The 23,471-nt window shown below is 48.1% G+C and overlaps 1 protein-coding gene and 1 long non-coding RNA gene across 19 annotated transcripts in view; both read left to right on the plus strand.

The window, feature by feature from the left end:
* Positions 1-6,359, plus strand: part of LOC143218730 (uncharacterized) — a 31,226-nt gene extending 24,867 nt beyond the window's left edge. The window contains exon 2 of the long non-coding RNA XR_013011152.1: positions 6,175-6,359. This is a non-coding gene — a long non-coding RNA (uncharacterized LOC143218730). The remainder of the gene's footprint in view (positions 1-6,174) is intronic.
* LOC143218716 (uncharacterized) overlaps positions 1-23,471 on the plus strand; it is a 116,619-nt gene that overhangs the window by 43,057 nt on the left and 50,091 nt on the right. For 16 of the 18 annotated variants that reach the window (XR_013011149.1, XM_076444103.1, XM_076444104.1 and 13 more), the window contains exons 4-9: positions 8,394-8,441; positions 19,357-19,709; positions 22,088-22,114; positions 22,502-22,673; positions 22,785-22,983; positions 23,257-23,452. Coding sequence is in view for 17 of the 18 variants with exons in the window: in XM_076444103.1 (XP_076300218.1) it covers positions 8,394-8,441; positions 19,357-19,709; positions 22,088-22,114; positions 22,502-22,673; positions 22,785-22,983; positions 23,257-23,452 (995 nt within the window). In the remaining variant the exon portion in view is untranslated. The remainder of the gene's footprint in view (positions 1-8,393; positions 8,442-19,356; positions 19,710-22,087; positions 22,115-22,501; positions 22,674-22,784; positions 22,984-23,256; positions 23,453-23,471) is intronic. The other 2 variants (XM_076444091.1, XM_076444092.1) reach the window with 2 other exon arrangements.

The following is a 23,471-nucleotide window of genomic DNA, read 5'->3' on the forward strand; positions in this document are numbered from 1 at the left end:
GTACATGGACACTCAAAAATCGCTATTTTACGGACACCCTGTTCGCTCGACGACATTCCGATCGTTCGGCTCGATACGGAAAAATTTAAAATTGTACAGGGCGTTTTGAAAACCGTGGATCTCTTGTTGCTAAAATACACAGCGTTTCAAAAATTTCACCGATGGAGATCAGATTATCATGCAGAAATAATATGGAAAAATTATAGCTTGGGTAAAGATTCAAGAAACACTGAGATCTTCTACAGAGCGTTTCAAAAGCCATGGTTACCTCGCTGCTAGTATGCAGAGCATTTAAAAAATTCTACCGATGGAGATCAGATTATCATGCAGAAACAATGTGTAAAAATTATAGCTTGGATAAGGATTAAAGAAACACTGACAAGGGCCCCAAGTGTCCGACTTCGATTTTGATAATTTTCTGTGAGATGATGGTATATAGATCCCTAATCATGTATGCAAAATATTAGGCGTAGTTACGCAATAGCTTTAAAGATATAAACAATTAAAGTTTCATACTCGTTGTAGCTTTCGAAGTTCCATTAGCCGTGTAAGCAGGTTGCGTGAAAGTTCAATTGTTTATATCTTTAAAACTATTGAGTGACTACACCTAATATTTTGCATACATAATTAGGGATCCATATACCATCATCTCACAAAAAATTATCAAAATCGAAGTCGGACATTTGGGGTCCTTCCCTTGTGAGATCTTTTACAGAGCGTTTCAAAAGCTATGGTTCCCTCGCTGCTAGTATACAGAGCGTTTAAAAAATTCTACCGCTAGAGATTATTATGCAGAAATAATTTGAAGAAATTACATCTTGGGTAAAGATTAAATAATCACCGAGATCATCTACAGGACGTTTTAAAAGCCGTGGTTCCCTCGCTGCTAAAATACAGAGAGTTTAAAAATTCTACCGATGAAGAACAGATTATCATGCAGAAATAATGTGTAAAAATTACATCTTGTGTAAAGATTAAATAAACACTGAGATCATCTACAGGACGTTTCAAAAGCCATGGTTCCCTCGCTGCAAATATACAGAACGTTTCAAAAATTTCACCGATGGAGATCAGATTATTATGCAGAAATAATATGTAAAAATTACATCTTGTGTAAAGATTAAATAAACACCGAGATCATCTACAGGACGTTCCAAAAATCGTAAAAAGGGACAATCCTAAATTAAGAATTGAAATTCTAGATATAAAACATTTAATAAAAAGTGTTCAATAAAAAGCATAGAATTCTTGACAATTTGAACGGACGTGTACAATTTTCGAATATAAAATCTTCTCAGAGTAAAATGCATTCAGGGGTTCTTATTACTCGAGCTGTAAATGCTACATTGGATGTCCCATAAAAATCGTAATCAAGCAGGGAGAATGGTAGAAAAGCCGTAGTATGAAATCGTCACGGACTCGAAAGCGTCCAGGGAGGGTTAGACTTGAAATGTGAATGGCCGACGTGGATCTACCGTGTGTCTGGGAAAACTGGAAGGTGTGGGTAGACAATCGGAAGTCGAAAAGGCTGGTTTTCGGAGGGGTTAAACGATCGGCGACAGGGGTGACCACCCCGAAGCGGTGAAACGATACTAACGGCGACAATGGACGTCTTTTGTCGGCGTCGAGGGGTGACTGGTCCTAAAAGAAAGTGTCTTCCGATGTCCGATAGGCACGCGCGGCCACCGGGATCGAGGATCCTAGGCAATGGATCCAGGTGCCCGGGCAACGGACACGTCGCCTCATCGATCATATTTTCACGCGCGACCGCGTAACCACGGTGTACTATGCTCCGGCGTATCGTAATCGGATATTAAGAGTCCCTTTCGCGATCTCCCTCTCGAGGCCGTGCTAATAATAGCCTCGGCCTGCCTCGGAATAATTGATACCGCGGTTATAATTACAGCGAGCCGGTTATAATTACAGATTTCTAGAAATCCCAGGTCGGACGTTCTCCATAAAAACGACGCGTTTCATCTCGCTGAGAAGTTGATCGTAAAGCGTCGCGTATACGTTTCCCTCGGTAATTTTTCTGCCGAGCGAAACGTACCGGGTGTCTCGTTAAAATTGATAAGGCATAAAAAAAAAACAGAGTATACGATTGCCGAGCGAGCATTAGGTCTGTTGAAGCAGTTGAACGCTTTCCGACAGGGGCGGTGGACTGAGTGTTAGTGCTCGAGTTGAAAGCAACATGCCGGGTGGCTCGTAAAAATTCATCAGGAGGGACTCGAGCGAAGGCAATTGCCCAGCATCCAATTTTCTTAGAGTTAAACGCTTTTAAAGGCTTCGAGAAAGGCTACTGGGTGTCCCGGAAAAAAATGTCTACCTCGCAGAGGCTTTATTTGCGAAATTTGTTCGAAGGCATAGAGGAGCGAAGGCTCGGCGTATAAATATACGTCCGAGGCTGCACTTTGGCGAATAATTTTCGAGTAGTCTCGGAAAGTGGCTACTTAGGTGGCCTTTAATATTAAGCATGCACTTCGCAGGCCCCATTAAGTTGCTCGCCGTGACTAATTCACGTGGCTGCAATTTTTATGCGCAACAGTGCTCGAGATATGGCGACAGGGTCACGGGTACAGGCCTGACTTCGATATCGGGGACGGTTCTATCCGCGGGAAATCAAAAATTTATGTCGAGTCAACGGAGATGATATTTCCGCGGCGATAAGCAACGGCAAACAGATAACAGGGAAACGAGAAAACGAAAGAGGGCGAGAGGGAGACCTGGAGATTAAACAGCGCAAGGTACACGGCAAACAGAAAAAGAGAAACCGTTCTTTGGGATAAAAGGAACGAGAGAGAGAGAGAGAGAGAGAGAACGAGGTCGCGAGACGGCGAACGGGGAAAAATCGGGGACAAGTTAATTGGAAAAGGTGGAGCGATTTAATTAAATAAAACAAACGAAGACTCTCTCTCTCTCTCTGCGAAGTAAATAATTATGTGGCAGGGCGGGGTCCAGGGGCCGGTAATAAGCACCATTATCATTATCACAGCCGCGCGCTAGCTGCGTTAGGGCAATCCAATACCTCGCCCGGCGACGTCATCGCGGACGCGGACCTCGTCGTTAATCTCCGGACCAATGGGATATCGCGTTTCCGTTTCTCGGAAAAAGGGAGTCGACGATCCACGGTGTCGAGAAACTCGGCCAGTTTTTTCCAACCGCCTTCCCCTCTCTTCCCGCCCCTTTATTCCCCCTCTCCCGCGCACGCGGATCCTTGAACCCGCCCCTCCCCTCCGCCTCACCCTTAACCCTTCGCGGTCCTATATCGAGTCCATCCGACAGCGCAATTTCGCGAGTATAATCCAGATGCCAGCGATGGTTGTTAGCGATTCAGGAACAAAATAAACAGCGATCCTCCGTTTCGAAAAAATTTTGTTCGAGTCTCTACGGTACCATCCAGAAAGCTATTTGTTTTTATGGAATTTTTATGGAAATACTGGAGGGCTGCAAAAGGTTCGAAGGCAAATGGAATTTTTCCTCGTGCAGGATAACAGACACCTGCTGATCTTACGCTGCACTTGAAATGTACTTTCACCTCAGCTGTTAAAGATTTTTATTTATTTCTCGCAAGTTCCACTTCAATCGTACTTTTACTTTCAAGAACTTTTCCCCGTCTGTTCTCGTCAGAACTTATAATGTGGGGGCGTTTTTTTTTTTTTTAAGAACAGTTTCGCCGTCTACATTTTAAATAGAGGCTATTAAAAAGTTTCGTGACAGTGTACCTCCTCTTGAGTGCTGACTTTCTAAAATGCTTTGGGGATCTTGCGGATGCTATTGAATTTTTTAAACAATTTTTATAGCTTGCAAACATTGTTGAGAATTTCCGGCATTGAATCTATATGGTTCATTTATTTAGGAAGAAGGTGGTGGATCAATGGGTGCTGCTTGAATGAGGTTAACGAAGAGGACTAACCATAAATAATTACGTGAAATGTTGGACCAGCACTGAATTAACGCGATACAATTTTTTCCAAAGCCTCGTTGCAAAGTGTGCTTGCAAAAGCCGCCGGAGAAATTCGCTTTCTTTGAATCAGCCGAGTTTCTCGAGATCCGCGTTGATTCAACTTCTTGCCAAAAGTGGGACATTGGTTTGACAGTGTCTCCTCGTCATCTGATGCGGACGCACAAAGAAAGACGCTGACTTGAGCGTGCAGACAGCGTCGCGTCTCGGTTCTCGTCTTCGTCGCGAGCCTCGGGCTTAATCGCCACTCAAGGATCACGTGAGCTCGCTTCGTTGCGCAATTTCGCAAATTACCAGAGCACCTCTCTCTCTCTCTTCTCTCTCTCTCTTTGAGCATCGAAAGAATCCAAGCGAAACGACATTGAAACAGCCATTGAAAATCGAACTGTTGCTAAAAAAACTTCGATGTCTCCGGGCGACGAAAAAACTCACCCTCTGTTAGAAAATTTCGAAAAAGTTACGAGGCAAAAAAAAAAAAATGTGAAACGCGATTTGGTCCTTCAGCTGAAATTGTGTTTACCGCGCGTATCCGGTTGCGAACGAGATTAAACAAACCGTTCGGGCGTTTTTACCCCGTTGTTTAGGGGTTGTTCGACCAGGGGCTCAACCCAATTTCAAGACGAGTTTTCGGTCCATGGAAACGCAGCGCCACCGAGTGCGTACTTGCGAATACCACGGTCCGCATTACCATCGAGTTTAGGGGGGTGACCCAGGGGTGGCGATGACGTGAGCAACCCCCTGACCATCCCCAACCCCCCATTAGTTTCGGCGTGTAGGCGGCCGGGCCGCAAAATGCCTGTCGCGTAATTGCGAAATTGGCATCGTTGCGTTCCGCGATCGATTGCCACGAGAGAGCGGGACTACTCCCTCTCGTTCTCCTCTCGACGCGAAGTGCTCGAAAATAGTGAAATTCGCAGAACGCTAACCCCTAACGTGTCCTCAAAAAGTGCTCCACTCTAAAAATCCCAAAATTTCCATTAATATACCTCTCACTCTGGATTTAAACAATTTATAATATCCTGAATAATGCCTGATTTGGTCTCTGAAATTGTGGAGCAGGACTGTGCCATGAAACCGAGAAATGGCAGATAAATTATCAGGGGAAATGTCCTAAGTTGTCCCGGGGAACGGTTATGTTAATTACAGCGAAGCCAGACGTCTTTAAATTGGACGCAGAACCTAATACAGGTCCGGGAAAGGCAATCTGGCGAGCGGATTCGCCAAAGACAAAGAAAACGCAGCAATTATACCGCGGGCTGCATTGCGAGAGGATTAATTCCGCGACATATCGTATTACAAGGCCCGTAACAGCCCATCTGCTCCCGATTCCCATTCCGTTCCGCGTGGCTCTCTGAATTTCCTTTACCGGCGGTCCCCGATTAACTCGGATTTCACTGGACCGCTGACACACTCTCTACCACCGCCCCCTGCCCGCCCCCCATTTCGCTTCGTATTAATTAACTCGACCCGATTGCATCGGTAGAGTGACTCGGTCGTTTTTAATGCTTACGGTCAACTGGAAAATGTATTTTCCCCCCGTCGGTATCGAGAACGAATCTCGGGGCTTTGTTTCTCTCTCCGCGGGGCTAACGAGTCCTGGAATGGGCGGGGCGCGGAGGGGACACGCCCCGCTCGCTCTCTCGTTTCCTTTCGAAATAGTTCGGAGAGGGGCACGGGTTTAAACGGGGCAGCCAATTAATTTCGCGAACCGACCGGCTTCAAGTGTACGGGACACCTGTATAATGTCATCTGCGCGCGTAGATTGGCACTGTTTCCGCGAAATGATAAATGAAAATTTAAACAGCGCACCGACGTTTGTTTGAATATTATTCCGATCCCCGTCGCTGATTATTCGCCTGTAAGCAATCGCGTAGACGAAATGAGTGACGTACGGTCTCTTAAAACAGCAGCTTCGCGAGAAGTTGTTAAATAAATTCCAGTATTTATATAAAACACATTGAACAGCCTCGTGAAATTGTTACACTCTGAAACGTTATGGATCGAACGATTATGCAGAATATTATAATATTATATAATTGAATGCATAAATATTATAGTAGTACACGTTAATGTTAATCGTTAATATTACGCAGTGAAAACTAATAGCGTCGGTTCCACTGTGACCGGATTTGCGCACTAAATAACTGCCCATTAATTTTGTGCGATTAAAAATTGACGATATATATTTTGGAAATTCGGCGAATTGACTTTAGACACGGCACCTCCCACCGTTCCACCGTCGCGCCTACCGTTGCATGGCCACGCCCCCCGCGTTCAATGGCCACGCCTTCCTAGTTAGATGACCACGTGCCCCGATTGTTCCGGCCAGTTGGTGATCGAGGGAAATCGTTCGAGACGATCAGTAGACAGTGACTGTGTGACAGTGGTGTCGTGGATTCGTCGATGATCGATTGCTCGGAGCGGCACTGTGTGGCGGACGTGATCGTGCACCACCGTGATCGACGATCTCCGATCGTCAGCGAGCCGGTGTGGTGGTGGTGGTGGTTTCTCGAGACCGGTCGACCGGTCCTGTACGATTCGGACACGATGTGCAGCAAGTGCAGCGACTGTTGCCAAGGGTCTCGTCACAGTGTGGACGCTAGCCCCACGCCTGGATCCGATTCCGACATCTCAGGTAATCTAACCAGACCCCCATGGATCACTCGAAGCAACATCGAACACTCTCATCAGTCACAATTAATTTTTTTTGTCGTGACACTTCTCAATTATCACGAAAGAACACTTCTTTAAGGTGACCTTAAACCGTCCGATAGATTGTTTACATCATCTCTCGACCTTTACGGGGATATTCCGGTTCTCTGAAAAGTTGTCCGAGCTTCTACACCGGGATTATATTTTTCATACTTGAAGACATGAGAAAAATAAGGTTGTTTATTAATCAGAACCCAGAACACCCCCGTTAGCGCAGTCAGGTGTCGCGTAGCGCCTCGAAAATTCAATTCCCCGCTGAATCAAAGTGAAATTGAGTTGCGCGCGTCAATGACGCCAGGTCTCAGCAAGACAAAATGAACCTTTGAGACACGGCTCAAAGATCCACGGTGCTAATTATCCGGCCGGAGGTAGTTCAGGGTGTCGGGCGTCTCGGCGTATCCGTGGAATCGCCTTCGCGGAGCGGCTGGTTTGCATGACAGTCGCATGAAGAGCGAGTTGAGGCGGGAATGGAGGGGTCCGGCCGTGACTGTAGAGTTTGGTGCATACCCTAAACAAGGTTACGGCACCGGGGATTGGTCGCGAAAGCTGCTGCCCCTGGGGGTTAGGCCAGCCTCCGGCGATCCAGTTCGCGCAAACACCGTCGCCTTTTGACTTGTAGATGCGGCGCCGGACCTCTGCGTTGCTTATCAGAGGATGTTTCTCGCTCGCGATGTTTGTCATGGAAATTCCCTCGAGGGGTCTAGAGCTATCTTTTTTTTTTGTTCTTTATCGAATCGTTACTCGCGGCCGTCGTCGTCGCGATCGAGAGAAAGCGGACGCGCGCGCGCTCGGCTTGTTCGAAACGGGTCGACGAATTTATATTCACAACTCCCGCGCGGCTGAGAATGCGGAAGCAGCGACGCGCCGAGGCGAATTCGCGAGGTACGCCCCTGAAATATGCAGTATGATTGCCGAGCGTCTTTCCTTTGACCCGCGGGACCGTCTTTGGCCCGCGAAATTATTCGATAGCCCGAGAGAGTGTCTGATTTTCAAGGTTATTAAGATTTCTTCGAACAGAACACGCCCCTTTTGCGTATTAATGTTCCCTCGGGAGCTCCGGTGGAGCGTTGCCGCTGCTGCTGCGCACTATTAAGAGGATCTTTTTTGTTGTAGGACGATACGGAAGGAGGTCTCGTAGAAACGCGACTGCGAGACGCATAGGTAAACGTAGGTGAACCTTGGTACCTTTTAGATAGATCCCTTTCTCTAACGTAGACTTAGACCAGACCTTAACGATCAAGGAGAAAGTCCTAGATTCTCTGTTCTTCTAGGACCGATGGTCTTCTTCGTTGTGTAAACAGCTTAATCCTCATTCCCCGTGGCTCATGTAGACAGGCCACAGCTTTCCTCTCGAACTTCCAAGCGTACACGTAGCGTAAGATGCACCCTCGATCATTTCGAGTAACCTACTCTCTGGTTAATGCCGCTTTAGCGACACACGCAAGCCGTAAACTCGACCCAGTGTTTTCCACGCCAGTATATCTCGTTCTCCATTGGCGAGGCAGTGGGTTGTTGACTTGGTAAACTCGCTCCCTTTTGATTATTCACTGCTTCATGCCAGTTAATCGTAATTAAACACGGCTAGGAGAGCTCGGACGCGGAAACGGAACCAAGTCGAATTTCGGGTAGAAGCAACAACGCCGTCTCTCAGTTTCCGCGTCCACGGTTTCCCTCTCGTTCCACCTGCTAATGGACCCGTTTCTCCTTTTTCTTGTTACAGAGGAGGAGTGGAACCCGGATGGCAAGGGTCGACAGTCCAACGACACCGGTGAGTCTCACGAGATTCATTCCATTCGAGAACACTTTCGTCGATGATCCCCCACCCTCTCCTCATTCCTCACACCAACCCCTTTCTCGCTCTCTCTCTCTCTCCCTCTCTCTCTCTCTCGTTCTCCCTCGAATCGATTGTGTGATTCGCGACAGATTCGCTTCCTCTCACTCCGTCGTTTTCCACACACACGCTGTGCTCGATGTTACAGGCTTAACTTTAACCCCTGGAATCGGCGTGGCCACTGTCAGGTTTCTTTCCTAGGTTCGAGTTTCACACACCTCCTTCTACCTCCGCCCCCGAACCACCCGTCGACGCGTGAAAGTGATACGATAACCACCCCCTCGGCCCCACACATTCTTCCCTTTTAACCCTTCTACTTGAATCCCCTCTCGGCCACGCTGATAGGTATTTTAGTCAGCTCCCCGTGATTCCCTGTCTATACCATCTCACCCCTTCACTGGGGCATTTTTGGGGGGATGTTAATTAATTCGACGGTGTGGAAAACTGTGTTTTTATGTATTTACAGCTTATGTCAGGAGACGTTCATTGGTTATTACATGAATCTAATTGTATTACGACAGTGTCAATCTCTCTGTGATTAATAAGGGAACGAACAGCTTTCAATTCCAATTCTGTCAGGGGTTACCTTTTTCTAGGGATGAGAGTGGTGGAACTTTCTCACCCCTGAGATCATATTAATTTATTACAGAACTTCTCTGTGAGGGTGGGGCAGGTAATTAATTCATAATTAATTACAACAATCAGTGCGAATCGACATTTTGGAACATAGGAACGAACAGCTTTCAATTCCAATTCTGTCAGGCGTTACCTTTTTCTAGGGATGAGAGTGGTGGAACTTTCTCACCCCTGAGATCATATTAATTTATTACAGAACTTCTCTGCGAGGGTGGGGCAGGTAATTAATTCATAATTAATTACAACAATCAGTGCGAATCGACATTTTGGAACATAGGAACGAACAGCTTTCAATTCCAATTCTGTCAGGGGTTACCTTTTTCTAGGAATGAGAGTGGTGGAACTTTGTCACCCCTAAGATCATATTAATTTATTACAGAACTTCTCTGGCAGGGTGGGACAGGTAATTAATTCATAATTAATTACAACAATCAGTGCGAATCGACATTTTGGAACATAGGAACGAACAGCTTTCAATTCCAATTCTGTCAGGGATTACCTTTTTCGAGGGATGAGAGTGGTGGAACTTTCTCACCCCTGAGATCATATTAATTTATTACAGAACTTCTCTGTGAGGGTGGGGCAGGTAATTAATTCATAATTAATTACAACAATCAGTGCAAATCGACATTTTGGAACATAGGAACGAACAGCTTTCAATTCCAATTCTGTCAGGGGTTACCTTTTTCTAGGAATTAGAGTGGTGGAACTTTCTCACCCCTAAGATCATATTAATTTATTACAGAACTTCTCTGGCAGGGTGGGGCAGGTAATTAATTCATAATTAATTACAACAATCAGTGCGAATCGACATTTTGGAACATAGGAACGAACAGCTTTCAAATTCCAATTCTGTCATGGGTTACACCTTTTCCTAGGGATGTGCCCTAAGATCGTATTATTAATTTATTACGGAACTTCTCTGGGAGGATGGGAAGGTAATTAATTCGTAATTAATTATAACAATCAATGCGAATCGACATTTTGGAACTCGGAGATTAATTATTTCTCGTTTCATTTGTAATAAAACTTGGAAATGGAAATGTTGCTTGGGCGGGGCTCGAACACGTGGACGCGCGATTAGCAGTCGGACGCCTAAGCACCGAGCTAAATGGCGTTGTTCATAAGAGTGCTTATGTCCCGGGAACTAGTGCTCCACTGAAGACGGAATACACGAGCAGCTTTGCACTGTACATTCTACGCTTAACAACATTAGACTTGAGACGTTGAACAATTCATGAAACAGTCAGACATGGGTCAGACACGGGTCAGACAATGTGCCACGTACGTTCAATAAATTTGAAACGTGTGTGTCGACCAAGTCTTCCTGCTATCCGAAGCGGTTTAAGCCCTCGAAGCCCCTAGCTGGCGACGATTTAAAATTTCTGAACGTCTCGCCGAAGCGATCGCATTCCCATTTATGCGTGCGTGATCCAATAATCGAATCGAACGGCCTTAATTCCGAAAAGTGGATCCAGAAGCGTTCAATCGAGGCTCGAATTCGCCAGCAACGGTGACGCTGCGTTTTCGTTAACGACGAAACAATCAATCGTATTTTTATTATCCGGTTGTGAAAAACCGGTACAGAAATTAAATTAACGGACGGAAACGAGATTTAAAGGCGTCCACGAAATTGTTATAAAATTGAACGGATATTTCAATTAATTGATATCGCATTTAATCAATGCTACGGAAAAATTGTACGAAAACAAATTCATTGGAAACAATGTTTCCATTCGTTTCGTACGAAGCGTTATGAAAACGGCAAACTGATATATGCGAACATTGACAAACACTCCTGAAACTCCGCCAACAGGAAGGAAGTCCATCTTCGAACAACCCCCACACCGGAAGTCCCAAGAATATAGTACACACGTCGCTATCTCTTGCCATAAGAAGCAAGCCAGAATGCCACTCGTACAAATCCCTCGTCGGATAAACGATTCACTCCGTCGGTTCTCGTGTCCAGCGTCGCCGTCATCAGCAAGATGGCGCTACCGTGTCAACGGCCACGCGTATTCGAAAACGGAGATTTTATTTAATATCGAATGCGCAATTTCGGATTTTAAATATTGTTCAATGTACACAAATACGTATTTGCCGGACGAGCGCAAATACGCCGATGCAACAATCCTTTCCAAATTGAATTTGGAAACCGGTCAATGATCGAGATTGATAAATATTGTAAGGGTGGGGTCTGCAAATTAAAAAAGGAGATCGATAACGTGAGAATTTGACGCGGATTATCAATTTAAATATTTGTCGTCCGCAGCGACATTATCGACCTACGAGAAGCCTAAGCTGCTGCCACCTGACAGTGCATATGAGAAACCATTGAAATTAAAAATCCGCAATTTCGCATTTTCGTCGCCGTGCAGAAACGAAAACGTTAGAAAGCATTGCCATAGACATTTTTATTTACGATTGGAATTTAAATTTAAATTTGGCCCTTCGACATAGGCGTCGGCCCCGAGGAACCAAGACAATCCCACAAATCTGACGTGTCTCCGTTTAAGAAAGCAATCATGCTGAGAATCTTTTGAACCCACAAAGCCCACACAATCTGTACGATGCATAGAGGTCGGCAGGAGGGAACCAAAACAACCAAATCCGCACTTTCTTCAGACACGTTCGAAGCAGCAAAGCGTAGACGCCTTGGGGACCCGATAAAATATACAATCCGATCAGGCTCTCGAACGCAATTTGAACGGTGCATAGGCGCCGGGAGCGCCTCCACGCGGCCAGCCGATTCACCAGAGCTAACCGGCGTCGTCGTGGCGCTTCAGGACGCCCATCGGCGCCCTCGCGGTCGGTGGACGCCGGTCGAAGCGAGTCGCGTGTGTGCCAATCTTTTAAAACGGTGCTCTCTCCCTCGCCACACCCTGGCGCCGGTTTCCCGTTGGAAAAAAAAATCGCGTGTACCACAACAAACCCTGCATCAATCCTCTGTCCGACCACCCACGAAACCTCGCACGTTTGCACCCCGTAGTCCCGTTAGAAAAGCCCCACAAACCCACGCCCCTTTCGCGAAAACGAACTTCCAATTCTCCCACCGAGCCTCTCTCGAGTTTCCCCGTTGTCGTGTGCGTGATAAAAAATGCGATCGCCGGTCAGTTTTGTGACAAGATGATCCCGAAGGATCAAGGATGACTCGGGAGGGTCGTGTCGGGCTGAAGGAGGGACGTCGGGATGCGGATCGACGCCGACCACACTGGAGGTGCGTTTCCAAATCGATTTTCAATCTGGATTTTTTAAATATTTTTTTAAGACCGTTTCGGACGGTGTAGCGTCCGTCGGGGATTTTTAATTTTGTGTGTCGGGGGTGTTGGAGGATAACGTAGCTCCTTCCGGTGGGCCAACGGCGACGCTACGCGGATCCTAGCGCAACTAATATTGATTATAAAAGCGGCGGCGACGCCGGTGGCCGGCGTCGAGAGGATGCTGCCGGTGGTTTCCTTCGACTCGGTTTATTTTTCTTATTTTTACCGATCGAATAACGTGTGCACGCGGTAAGGGCGACCCCGCACCGGGACCCTGAGATGACTTTTCTACGGCCCTGGAACGAAGACACAGTGTCCCCGAGGGCTCAGTGTCTCGCTGATCGCCGGTCGCACTTCTCTCGGTGAGTAAGCGTGGACGAAGCTTCCAGCCGACGATCCAGCAGGTTGTTGGCCCCGCGTATCGTCCTCGACGACTTATGGTTCCTCGTTTTTCTGTTTACGTCGGGGCGGTGAGTCGCACTCGGCAGAAACGGTGAATCACGTTGGGGAGGGGTGACTGGGGCTGCCATTAACCTAACCTGAGGTTTAGAAACTCTCGGAGATGGTAATCTTCGAGTTTCTTTAGGGAAAGTGCCGGTTTCTCTTACCTTTTTTTTTTGTTTTTATACGTCTAGTTGGATTTGTAATGTTCTGTGATTTTTATTGGAGATTTCGAGCGGCGATAGTGGTTGCTAATGAGCTTGATCGTGTTGCGGAATTTTATCGGAATCGGGATCTTCAGATAGAAAGGAGGATGGTTTGCGATGATGACGAGTTAATTCGTCATAGCTGATTATCAGGTATTACGCCTCGCAAGGCACAGTGTACTCTGGAGACTCGTCAAATATTGTATCAATTTTCAATCAAGGGAAACATATTTATAAATGACGAATTAATGCGTCATCACTAGTTAACAGAGCTTAGCCTTCACATCATTCAGTGTACTCGAAGTGAGTGCAGATTCAATGTTAATGCTTCTAATATTAGTGACGAGTTAACTCGTCATCCCCAATCAACACAAATTATTCTCCATGGAGTCCACACCTGTGTGAAGTCTCTGCAAAGCATTCAACTTGAATATTTTGTTTTAATATTAACAGCTTTAATTTCAGTGACGAGTTAACTCGTCATCCCCAATCAACAAAAATTATTCTCCACGGAGTCCACACCTGTGTGAAGTCTCTGCAAAGCATTCAACTTGAATATTTTGTTTTAATATTAACAGCTGTAATTTCAGTGACGAGTTAATTCGTCATGTCTCTCCAACAAAAATAATTCTCCATACAATTCAGGATGCTCCATCTATCCATGAAGTCTCGTCAGACATTTCGATTCGAGTATCGGTTTAATACTAGCAGGTTTCATGTCCCCGACGAGTTAACTCGTCGGGAGGTTTGTCGTCGACGTCGCGTGGAGATTTGGCGACACGTGGACGCGCACACCGTCGCTAAATAATAACGTAGAAGCGCGCACGCACGTGCACGTGCCCCGGTAGGCTTCGATATAGATTTTTTCCTGGCGGCACGCGCTCGATTCAGAGCCAGCCGCACGCATACATTCAGCAAGAAAGCACGTTCTACACGCAGGCGTATACCACTCACGCTATACTCGATTCGATGGGGGGATTATGGGAGGTACGGTGAATGCACCTATCCAACAATGGGATTCAGACGCCTGTTTATATCGCAATTAGACTGCGGATTTTATGCAGCTACAATGCGTTCGCTGACGAGCCGCTAACCAGGTTAAACATTTATACAGAAGTGGAACTTTCTCCGCGTTACTTAACACGAGTACGCACGGGGAAAAATATTCGCAATAGAAATTAGCCACTGCATTCTAGCGCAAGTCGTGTCTCACGTTCATTTGCTAACTGTGTCACCGTTATGTTCACGCATATTTTTCAACCCTTCCCGACGACTCTACTCGTCGTGAGAGGGAAACAATTTTTTTCATGACGAGTATATTCGTCGTGGAAGAAAGGCAATTTCTTTGCTGTCAATTAGAGCGATCGCGAAGAAAATTTTTTACTTCGGACGAGCACACGCGTGAATGTCCACGACGAATATAATCGTCATGAAAAAAAGCGATTTCTTTTCCTCCGTGCAGAGCGATCGCGAAGAAAATTTTTTACTTCGGACGAGCACACGCGTGAATGTCCACGACGAATATAATCGTCATGAAAAAAAGGCGATTTCTTTGCTGCCATGCAGAGCGATCGCGAAGAAAATTTTTTACTTTGGACAATCACACGCGTGAACGTCCACGACGAATATAATCGTCATGAAAAAAGGCGATTTCTTTGCTGCCGTGCAGAGCGATTGCGAAGAAAATTTTTTACTTCGGACGAGCACACGCGTGAACGTCCACGACGAATATAATCGTCATGAAAAAAAGGCGATTTCTTTGCTGCCGTGCAGAGCGATCGCGAAGAAAATTTTTTACTTCGGACGAGCACACGCGTGAATGTCCACGACGAATATAATCGTCATGAAAAAAGGCGATTTCTTTGCTGCCGTGCAGAGCGATCGCGAAGAAAACTTTTTTACTTCGGACGAGCACACGCGTGAACGTCCACGACGAATATAATCGTCATGAAAAAAAGGCGATTTCTTTGCTGCCGTGCAGAGCGATCGCGAAGAAAATTTTTTACTTCGGGCGAGCACACGCGTGAACGTTCAAAAATAATTTGCTCGACCCACAAAAAATGTGTAGCTATTTAAATGACAGCGCGGGGGTGGGGTTTCAAGCCTAACCTTGATACAGTCTCCGGCTTCATTCACGACAGGGTGATCGTCGCTGTTCCCACGCTCTCTTTCTTTTTTCGCTAGGAATTTCTCGCGTTCCACGTCATCCATTTTCACGGGCCAGTGGAATTAACCGAGCTGGTTTTCGCGTTAGGACACCCCGTCCCGTCCCGCCGAGGCGGGTGCGATGAACCGTCGTCGATATCGGGCCGCGATTATTTTCGTCGGGATCGTCGGGTCGACCGTGTTGCGCGAACGGCCTCGTTATTTCGGTGGGGAAGCCGGCGTGGCCCAATTTCCAGAAAATCTTTAATGGCACGCCGAATTGCTCTCGTCTACTGGGTGGCTGTAATCTACACCTTGCAAACCACACCTCATCGAAAAACCATCCAATTACAATCAAACTCCTTCATCGCGCAGTTCACACAAAACCACACAACAGGTATTTTTCCGATTTTCAATCGGCCATTTGCGAGCGGAGCAAAAATGATCCAAAATTGGCCGCGTCTTTTCAAAAATCACTCAAAAACGGCTGTATCTCCGGAACTACTGGAGCTAGAGAAATACTGTAAAGGACAAAATGGTATAGTTTTCAGCGAGGAATGTACCTGTATCAGTTTTAAAAAAATTGGTTTAAATTCCGTCGCACTCGGACGTGGAGGGATAAAGAATTGTAAGGAGCTTTCCGGTTAGATCTGTGTAGAAAGGAGTCGATTGTTGCTTCGGGAAGCGGGTCCAATCGAAGGGATCGATCCGGGCCGCGTCGGCGGAGTCTTATCAGGAATTATCGGGTATCTCGCGGCGAGATTAGATTTCTGGTCGGCCGGGCAGGGCAGAAGGGAGCCAGTCAGTCGGTTAGTCAGTCTCTCTCGCGAGTCCCTCGCTTCTCGGCGCTATTCTGAAAATAAACGCGTTCGAGATCTCGCGGCGCGGTCTCGCCAGTGTCGGTCGCATCGTCGCGCGCGACGCTTCGAGTTCCAACCGTGAGTGCCGGTCGTGAACCCGTGTGTGTAACCTCTTTTTTACAGCGTGACTCAGACCAGGCTAATCGAGATTATCCCGAGGATTACGATAACCAGGTACCGATACTTCAACGCGATAACGTTGAAGTTACAACGTTCGGAAAATGCAGCTGGAACCGCAAAACAATTTTATTCTCTTCTGGAGTTGATCATCAGTGTACAAGACTTGCTTGTCGTCGTTAGCTCAGGGTTCATGGGAGGTCAGATTCCTTGATCTAGACCTGGAAGTGTCATTGTCATCTTTGTGGGTCAAGGTGGACGCTTTGGTGATCGTTTTTGTGAGCTAGGGAATATCCAAGGTAGGCACTTATCAATTAAGGGGATGCAATCACTCGCAGCTAAGCCCAAATTCTGATTGCTACGAAATACAACTTGTAATCGTGGTTAGAGGATGGTACCCGTCTTTGCAATCCCAAATTGCCTCAGCTGCGCTCCGCAGACTGTCCAAGAGGATCACTATCAATTTTAGGCTTAGCAATCCTCTGTGTGGGTCTTCTGTCTCGGAGTTGAAACCGTTGCGAACTGTTCGCGATCGGGCCGGCTCAGTTCTCGAAAGTTCAAGACCACCGGGGTCAAACTCGAGACCAGGACCGGGTCTACCGTCGGTGCTAAATCCCTCGCAAGTATCTCAAGTGCCGCATTCACCGAAGACTCCGTCATCCGACAGTTCTGCATCGAGTCTGGCGAGAATCGCCTTCGCGGCGAGAAGCCTCGACGATCTCCGCGTTTGTTCAGCTGGCCATTCAACCGATCAGAAACTCGACTTTTGCCAGTGATTCTTGGCACGGTGACATCCTGGACCGTTGAACCAGCGCGCGGGACCAACGCCCCCAAACAAGAAATAGAGCCCCAAGGCGTCGACCGGCGAAAGCCGCGATGACAGGCGACGTCACAGCCCATCCAGCGGAGACAGTTTTCCGGGCTGGGGAAATTAAGTTTCGAACAGGGTCGCCGCTCTCCCTACCTCTCCCTCTCGCAGTTGTCGAATCTTCTCGGTGCTTTTAACGAATTTCGATACGCCTTCGGGAGTGTCTTCCAGTAATGGACCCTGTCTTCGCGGGACTAGCGAGATAACTCGACGGGCGACGTTTCAATTTCGCTTGTCGATCAAACGGGGTTATTGATCGATCCCAGAGCCGATTGCGGTACCCGACGCTGCCTTCGATATATTAGATCGGAGATCCTAGCGGAGATCTGAAAGCTTCTACTCGCAGATTTTACAAAATCTTTGAACATTCTTCGGACATAGTTGCCCAGATTTTCGGGCAGGAAAGTCTCCGCGGGCTCCAGGGGGCACGCATTCTTGATCGCGAGGCGGATCGAGACACGCGGGGCCACGGACGCCAATTACAGGAGACGCTGATCGTCAATAAGCCTCGGCTCGCGGTGCTGTCCGGCTCGTACGCGCGCCGGAATCCGAGGCTCGTCATTAATTGGACGGTCGACGTCGACGGCCGACGACGGGGCCGCGCCCGACCTACTTTCGTCTCCCGCGAGCGTCCGTCGTCGGTCCGATTAATCGCAGCTTCCACGCACGAGTCGCGTGCCAGCCGAATCGTGTACGGCGCGCGTGCATCCACGAAGCGCTGGTTTGCCTCGATAATGGGTCACGGACCTTGCATTCCGCACAGTTCCCGATCCTCGATGCAAATCATTGTACAATGTCTCGGTTCTACCCGAGACGAATTGCCCCCTCGAAAATTATTAAGGGTGGGGGTTCGAAATTCTCGAGAAAATTGTTAAAACTGGAATGAAATTGTCCTAGAATATTTGCTTGTAACATTGACGAAATTAGGAGCATTATATCTTTGAAATGTGTAACATGGACAAGATCAGAGGCTTTACCGTAGTTTACCTTCGAGGTTACGTAAGGCTGACAAACCGGGGTGATGGTGAATGCTTATGGTGGGCTGTTTTGTAAGCACCGTGAGCTCGGCTCGCCAAAGGCATCCTCCGCTTCCGGTACGTGGAAATGTATCGAGTAAATCGCGGGACAGGGGGCTGGCACACGTGCCGCACTCGAAACTATTTCCGGCGTTTTCCACGAACCCGTTATTCTCGGCCGAGTTACCGGCAAATGGGTCGATGCACCGGGGAGAGAGGGAGACTGAGAGGGAAAGAAACACAGAGAGAGAGAGAGAGAAGGCACTGGACTGCTTCGGGTCTTAATTATCAGAAATCCATCCGAGTGGAGGATCATCGTATCCCGGTGGCTGTGCTCGGCTTGTGCATCGGCGAGCCTAGTATTCGGACGCTGCATACACCGCGATCCTCTTTTCAGCGAAATGGGATTCCTGCATCGTTGAATCCTTTATCTGATTATTTCATCGGAGGAGCCTGCTGTCGATTACGCAATCCTGTTACTCTTGTTTTAGGTTTTAATTCGAGCGGATAGGCCGCGTGGAAAGGAACAGGTATCAATTCGTTAGGAAAATGTTGTGGGTTGACAGAAATTCCTTACTGAAAATACAACTATGCTCGGATAGAAAATACAATAATAATACTAACTATAGAAAAATGTTGTGGGGATGGTTGACAGAATTCCTTATTGAAAATTCACCAATACTATGCTCGGATAGTAGTATGGAGTATATTCTCGTTAATGGCACTTGAGTGGAGATGCAGCATAAAACGTACTGCTTACTCTGCCATCTTCGAGACACGCTCACAATAGAAAATACAATAATAATACTAACTATAGAAAAATGTTGTGGGGATGGTTGACAGAATTCCTTATTGAAAATACATCAATACTATGATCGGATAGTAGTATACATAGAGTATACTCTCGTTAATGGCACTTGAGTGGAGATGCAGCTTAAAACGTACTCCCCAGTCTGCCATCTTCGAGACACGCTCACAATAGAAAATACAAATTAATACTAAAAATATACCTGACCCAGATCCGTCCTCATCATTCTCACCCAAGTGGATATACAGCATAAAACATACTCCTAGACATGATTCAGTCACTGTACCGTTTGCTCCCGTTAAAGTCGCACAAGTGGAGACGCAGCCTATGCTAGAGCACAAACTGTAAATTGCCCGTTCCCGTTAACGAGACTCCGTAACGATTGATTTCCCGAACCTCCCTCGTTAATATCGCGTTGGCGGATACCCGGCATAATCGTTGTGCGTTCGAGGGTGAAGAACCGAGACTGAAGATGCATTTCCATTTGTTTTGCAGGTGGGTCCGGCAGGGGGGAGGGTGAGGCAGGCTCGAACGAGATACCGACTGGTAGAAGAGGCGGTGGTGGCGGTGGCGTCAACGTGGGCAGCGGAGGGGGCGGGGGAGGAGGAAGTGTATTGGGGGTTGGTGGAGGCGGGGGGAGCGTCGGCGGGGGTGGTAGAAGCGGGTCCGGAGGCCGGTCGAGGGACGAGCCGAGGAGGCACACCCTCGGCGGCGATCACCAGCCCTCCCTGCATCATCAGCAGTTCAACGCGGCCCAGCAGCTGCACCCCCTTCATCCCCATCATCTGCCGCCGCCACACGGCCAGTACGGCACGCCGCCCACAAGACACACCACCATGGATCTCGAGGTGAATCTTTGCTCCCGCAACATGTAAATACATCATTCTCTTCTCTTCTATTTTTCTGTCTATCTCTAATCTGTTTCATTTCTTTGTCGACTTACATCGCAACCACATGGACCGTGCCCCCGCACCCCCACAGGATTACTATCCCCATTGAGAATGGTTTTCACTCGCATTTTACCCGCGGCCGAGTCTCGATCGTTCCGGAAACGGTTTCCTTCGTTTTACCGCAGAATTACGGAGATAATGTAAGCTTCGATCGCGGAAAAAAAGTGAATCGGGCGGAATATGCGGCGGGAGATTCGAATGGAAAGAACCACCGAACTCCGGAGTCGCCGTTGTTATTTCGCGGTGATCGAACCCCGGTGATTGGAAACGTGATTTCCAATCGATCGCGGATGTCGGCGGGTCGGTGTGCGCCGCGGTCACCGTCGGGTAACTGTGCACGGGATGACCGCAACATCTATTTTAACGTGACCCAGAATCATCGAGACGAGGCTTTGCGTTCTTCCAGGTGGATTTACCTCCCACTCCCCCCGCCCCCTTTTTATCTGGTCCCCGGCGTGTTCGCGGAACCGCAGGGCACCGCAGGGAACCGCAGGGGCGGCTGCTTGGAAAACGTGGAACGGGTTCGCGACGGAATGTCCGGTGGGAACTCGTGGGAGAATCTTACGGCGAAAGAAAATAGCCGAAGATGGAGTCGACCGATCGGGGAAAACCAACCGTAAATCTCGTTACAGGGGGAGCGAGTCCATCGCCAACGCGGTCGCGCGCGCGCTCGCGACGGTAATACAAATTAGCGGATCGCGTGCGGTGATCTTAGCATCCGGCGACCGCGTCGGCGTCGGCGAGCGGCTTTAACGGACGTGTTCCGAGGTCAAGAACCGGTCGTTGAGAAAGGGAAGAGGTTAATTAAGCCGCGTGTCCACCTACAACGCCGCCGTGTTCACGGTTACTCGCCTACTCGAGGCTTCCTTTCATCTAGCTCTTCTACCTGATCTTCTCTCCAACGCGTTATTATCCCCGTGCTCGGATCACGATGAAAGGATCATGAACAAAACCAGTTAGGACCTGGTCGGTACCCTAATTAGTAACGACCGACCGAATCAATGGGTTTTAATTGCGATCTGGTTAGTTGAAATCGGGAGATCCTCTCCGGGCCCTATTGAACCAATTGAACTCCTTCACGACCTAATCGATACCGAAGGAGGTTCCAATTAGCCTGCGGCTAGAAAAATTAGGATTAGGAGCAATTTTAAACTCGAGATTGTTAGCAAAATTAGACCTAAATCGTGCAGTTTCAGTTAGTACCCATCCCGACAAAATTCCAGGACTTTTTAGGACCGGGTGCCAAATTAGTCCCTGGATAGTCGTTAAAATTTTGATAAACTCGACCAGTTTACTCAGTGTACGACACAGTTCCTTATCAAAAGTACAGCCCGTCAAGGAACTATTTCTCCCCAGGCGAAAGGAACGACCTAGGTTTGCTCCGCTCGTTCTGATCCGACATTGCTCTCTCTCTCCCTCTCTCACTTCTTCGACGAACTGGGTTAATGTATTATTTGAATAATCGTTCCCGGAGTAATTCTGTTCAAACAGTGTCCGGAGGGGGCCACGGTACATATTTCACTCGCGAGCACGGCGGCAAATATTTGGGAACGGTCGAACTATTTCGGAGGTTCCGCGAGATAGCTCGTTATCCACGGAGATGGGTGGGGCTGTTTGCACGGCGGTGGGCGGGGCGGGGCGGTACTGGGCGACCGTCGACGACAGCCGCGAGCCTCCCGCGCCGAGGACACGTCAGCCCTTGTGTTCCATATTTGCCTCTTTTTTTCCATATTTTCATTTTACAGCCATTGTCGCACATGAAATGGAAAAAAAGTTTCTCGAAACGAAAAATGTGGTACAAGTTGGAAAAAATGATTCGAAGGAGAACGTTTCATGTGCGACAATTTCAACTCAATGTACACCGACACGCCCTCCTGCTCGATCTGTCCCCCCTCCACAGATATTTTTTTTATTCTGCTCGTGACTTTTCCCCCCCACCCTGTGTCGAGAGTGAGCACGTGACGATCCAGGCCACGCCTGGTCGCCGGTGACGCGGTCCACAGGCTCGTCGGATGTCGATCTATCTCGCGAGAGAAGGATTCAGGCTCCAGAGATTCTTTCCAGGACTCTCGGACCCAACGACTCGAGTCGACCGGCCGAGCGGACACGAGGCCAGCCGACGATGCCGGATCGAACGCCACGCCCCCTTCTAACGGCCAGCTTACCGAAATTCCCACCCTCTTTTTTTTCTGCTCCATGCATATACATACATATATATATTTATCTAACTGGTTTACTTGTGTGTGTGTTTCCGTGTACCCGCCGCCGCAATACAGATGGGGACCAAGTCTCGCCAGAGAAAGGTAAAGGACACTCCACCTTTTCTTTTTTTTTTTTCGTTCTCGTTCGACGTGTGTCCGATGCATGGCACTGTCTTTCGTACGTCTCGATGTGGCCGTCATTTTCATTTCATTCGGACGACGCCGGTGCCTCGATACTTGTCCGTGGACGTTCTTTAAACCGTAACACGAAGAATACTTGGTTTCTAACTCATTCGAGTCTCGTGCTTCGCTACTTGTCCACGGAGGGTCCGGTTCAGGTGCTTGTAGAGAGGCACCGGTGCGATTTAAACAGTAACGCGGCTAGAAAACTCGTACTCGGAATATTGACTTTCCGAGGACGAAAACTTTCCAGCCGATGTGAACGACGGAGAGAATAGTCGATTAACTCGTTCGGTTTTGTATTTTCAGTCGCCTCTACCGCGCGGGTTCCCACCTCCGAATTCGGCGATGTTGTTCGATGACGACCCGGGCATCATGTCCGAGGTGGAGACATCTAGCACCGGATTTAGACGGGGTGGCAAACAGAGAAGCAGCCTCCCCGTCGTACGGACCCCCAGCAAGACTTTGGAGCGACCATTAGGTAACACCTCAACCGCACTAGAATTAGGATCGTCTTGTTGCTGCCACGCTGCTCGATCCCCTTGTTGGACATACCTGACGACACGATGCGTTTCTGTGGACGATTCCTTAGGTCTAGTGTTCCTGCAGTATAGAAATGAGACGAAGCGGGCGCTCCTGCCGAACGAAATCACGAGCATAGACACGGTCAAGGCGCTATTTGTCAGAAGCTTTCCGAAACAACTCACCATGGAATACCTAGACAGTCCTCATGTCAAGGTTTACATACACGATAGCAACAAGGACATGTTCTACGAGCTTGAGGACCTCAGGTAACTATCCTTAGCGACATTCTAATATCGCTACCTCCCCGGACTACCCCTCCCCTAATCCGGAGAACGGATAATTGCTGACCAGATAGTGGAACAGGAGAAGCAAGAGCGGGATAAGAATAATTCACTTGAATCCTAGAGGGAACTCGTGCATTCCCCAGATTAGAGTTCCTTATCGGTAATCCGGGGAGGTCCGCGAAGCCCTCCAGTAAATATATAAGAATTCCGGTTGGAGTCTCCGTTACCAATCCCGATGGTCGGTTTCAATTTCAGATCTCATCTGCGGGACATACGGGATCGCAGCGTGTTGAGACTGTTCGAGAGCTCGGACGGCGTGACCGGGATGCCAGGACCTCTGGGAATACCCAGCGGAGGATCAGGCCTGCCGCCGCACTGGGAGGATCAGAGCTACTTCAGCGAGCCGGAGTTCGACAGCGAGTACCAACATCAGCACATCCACAAGAGCAAGGTGAGCTGACACCGATCAC

Source organism: Lasioglossum baleicum, chromosome 20 (assembly GCF_051020765.1).
Source record: "Lasioglossum baleicum chromosome 20, iyLasBale1, whole genome shotgun sequence".
NCBI lineage: Eukaryota > Metazoa > Arthropoda > Insecta > Hymenoptera > Halictidae > Lasioglossum > Lasioglossum baleicum.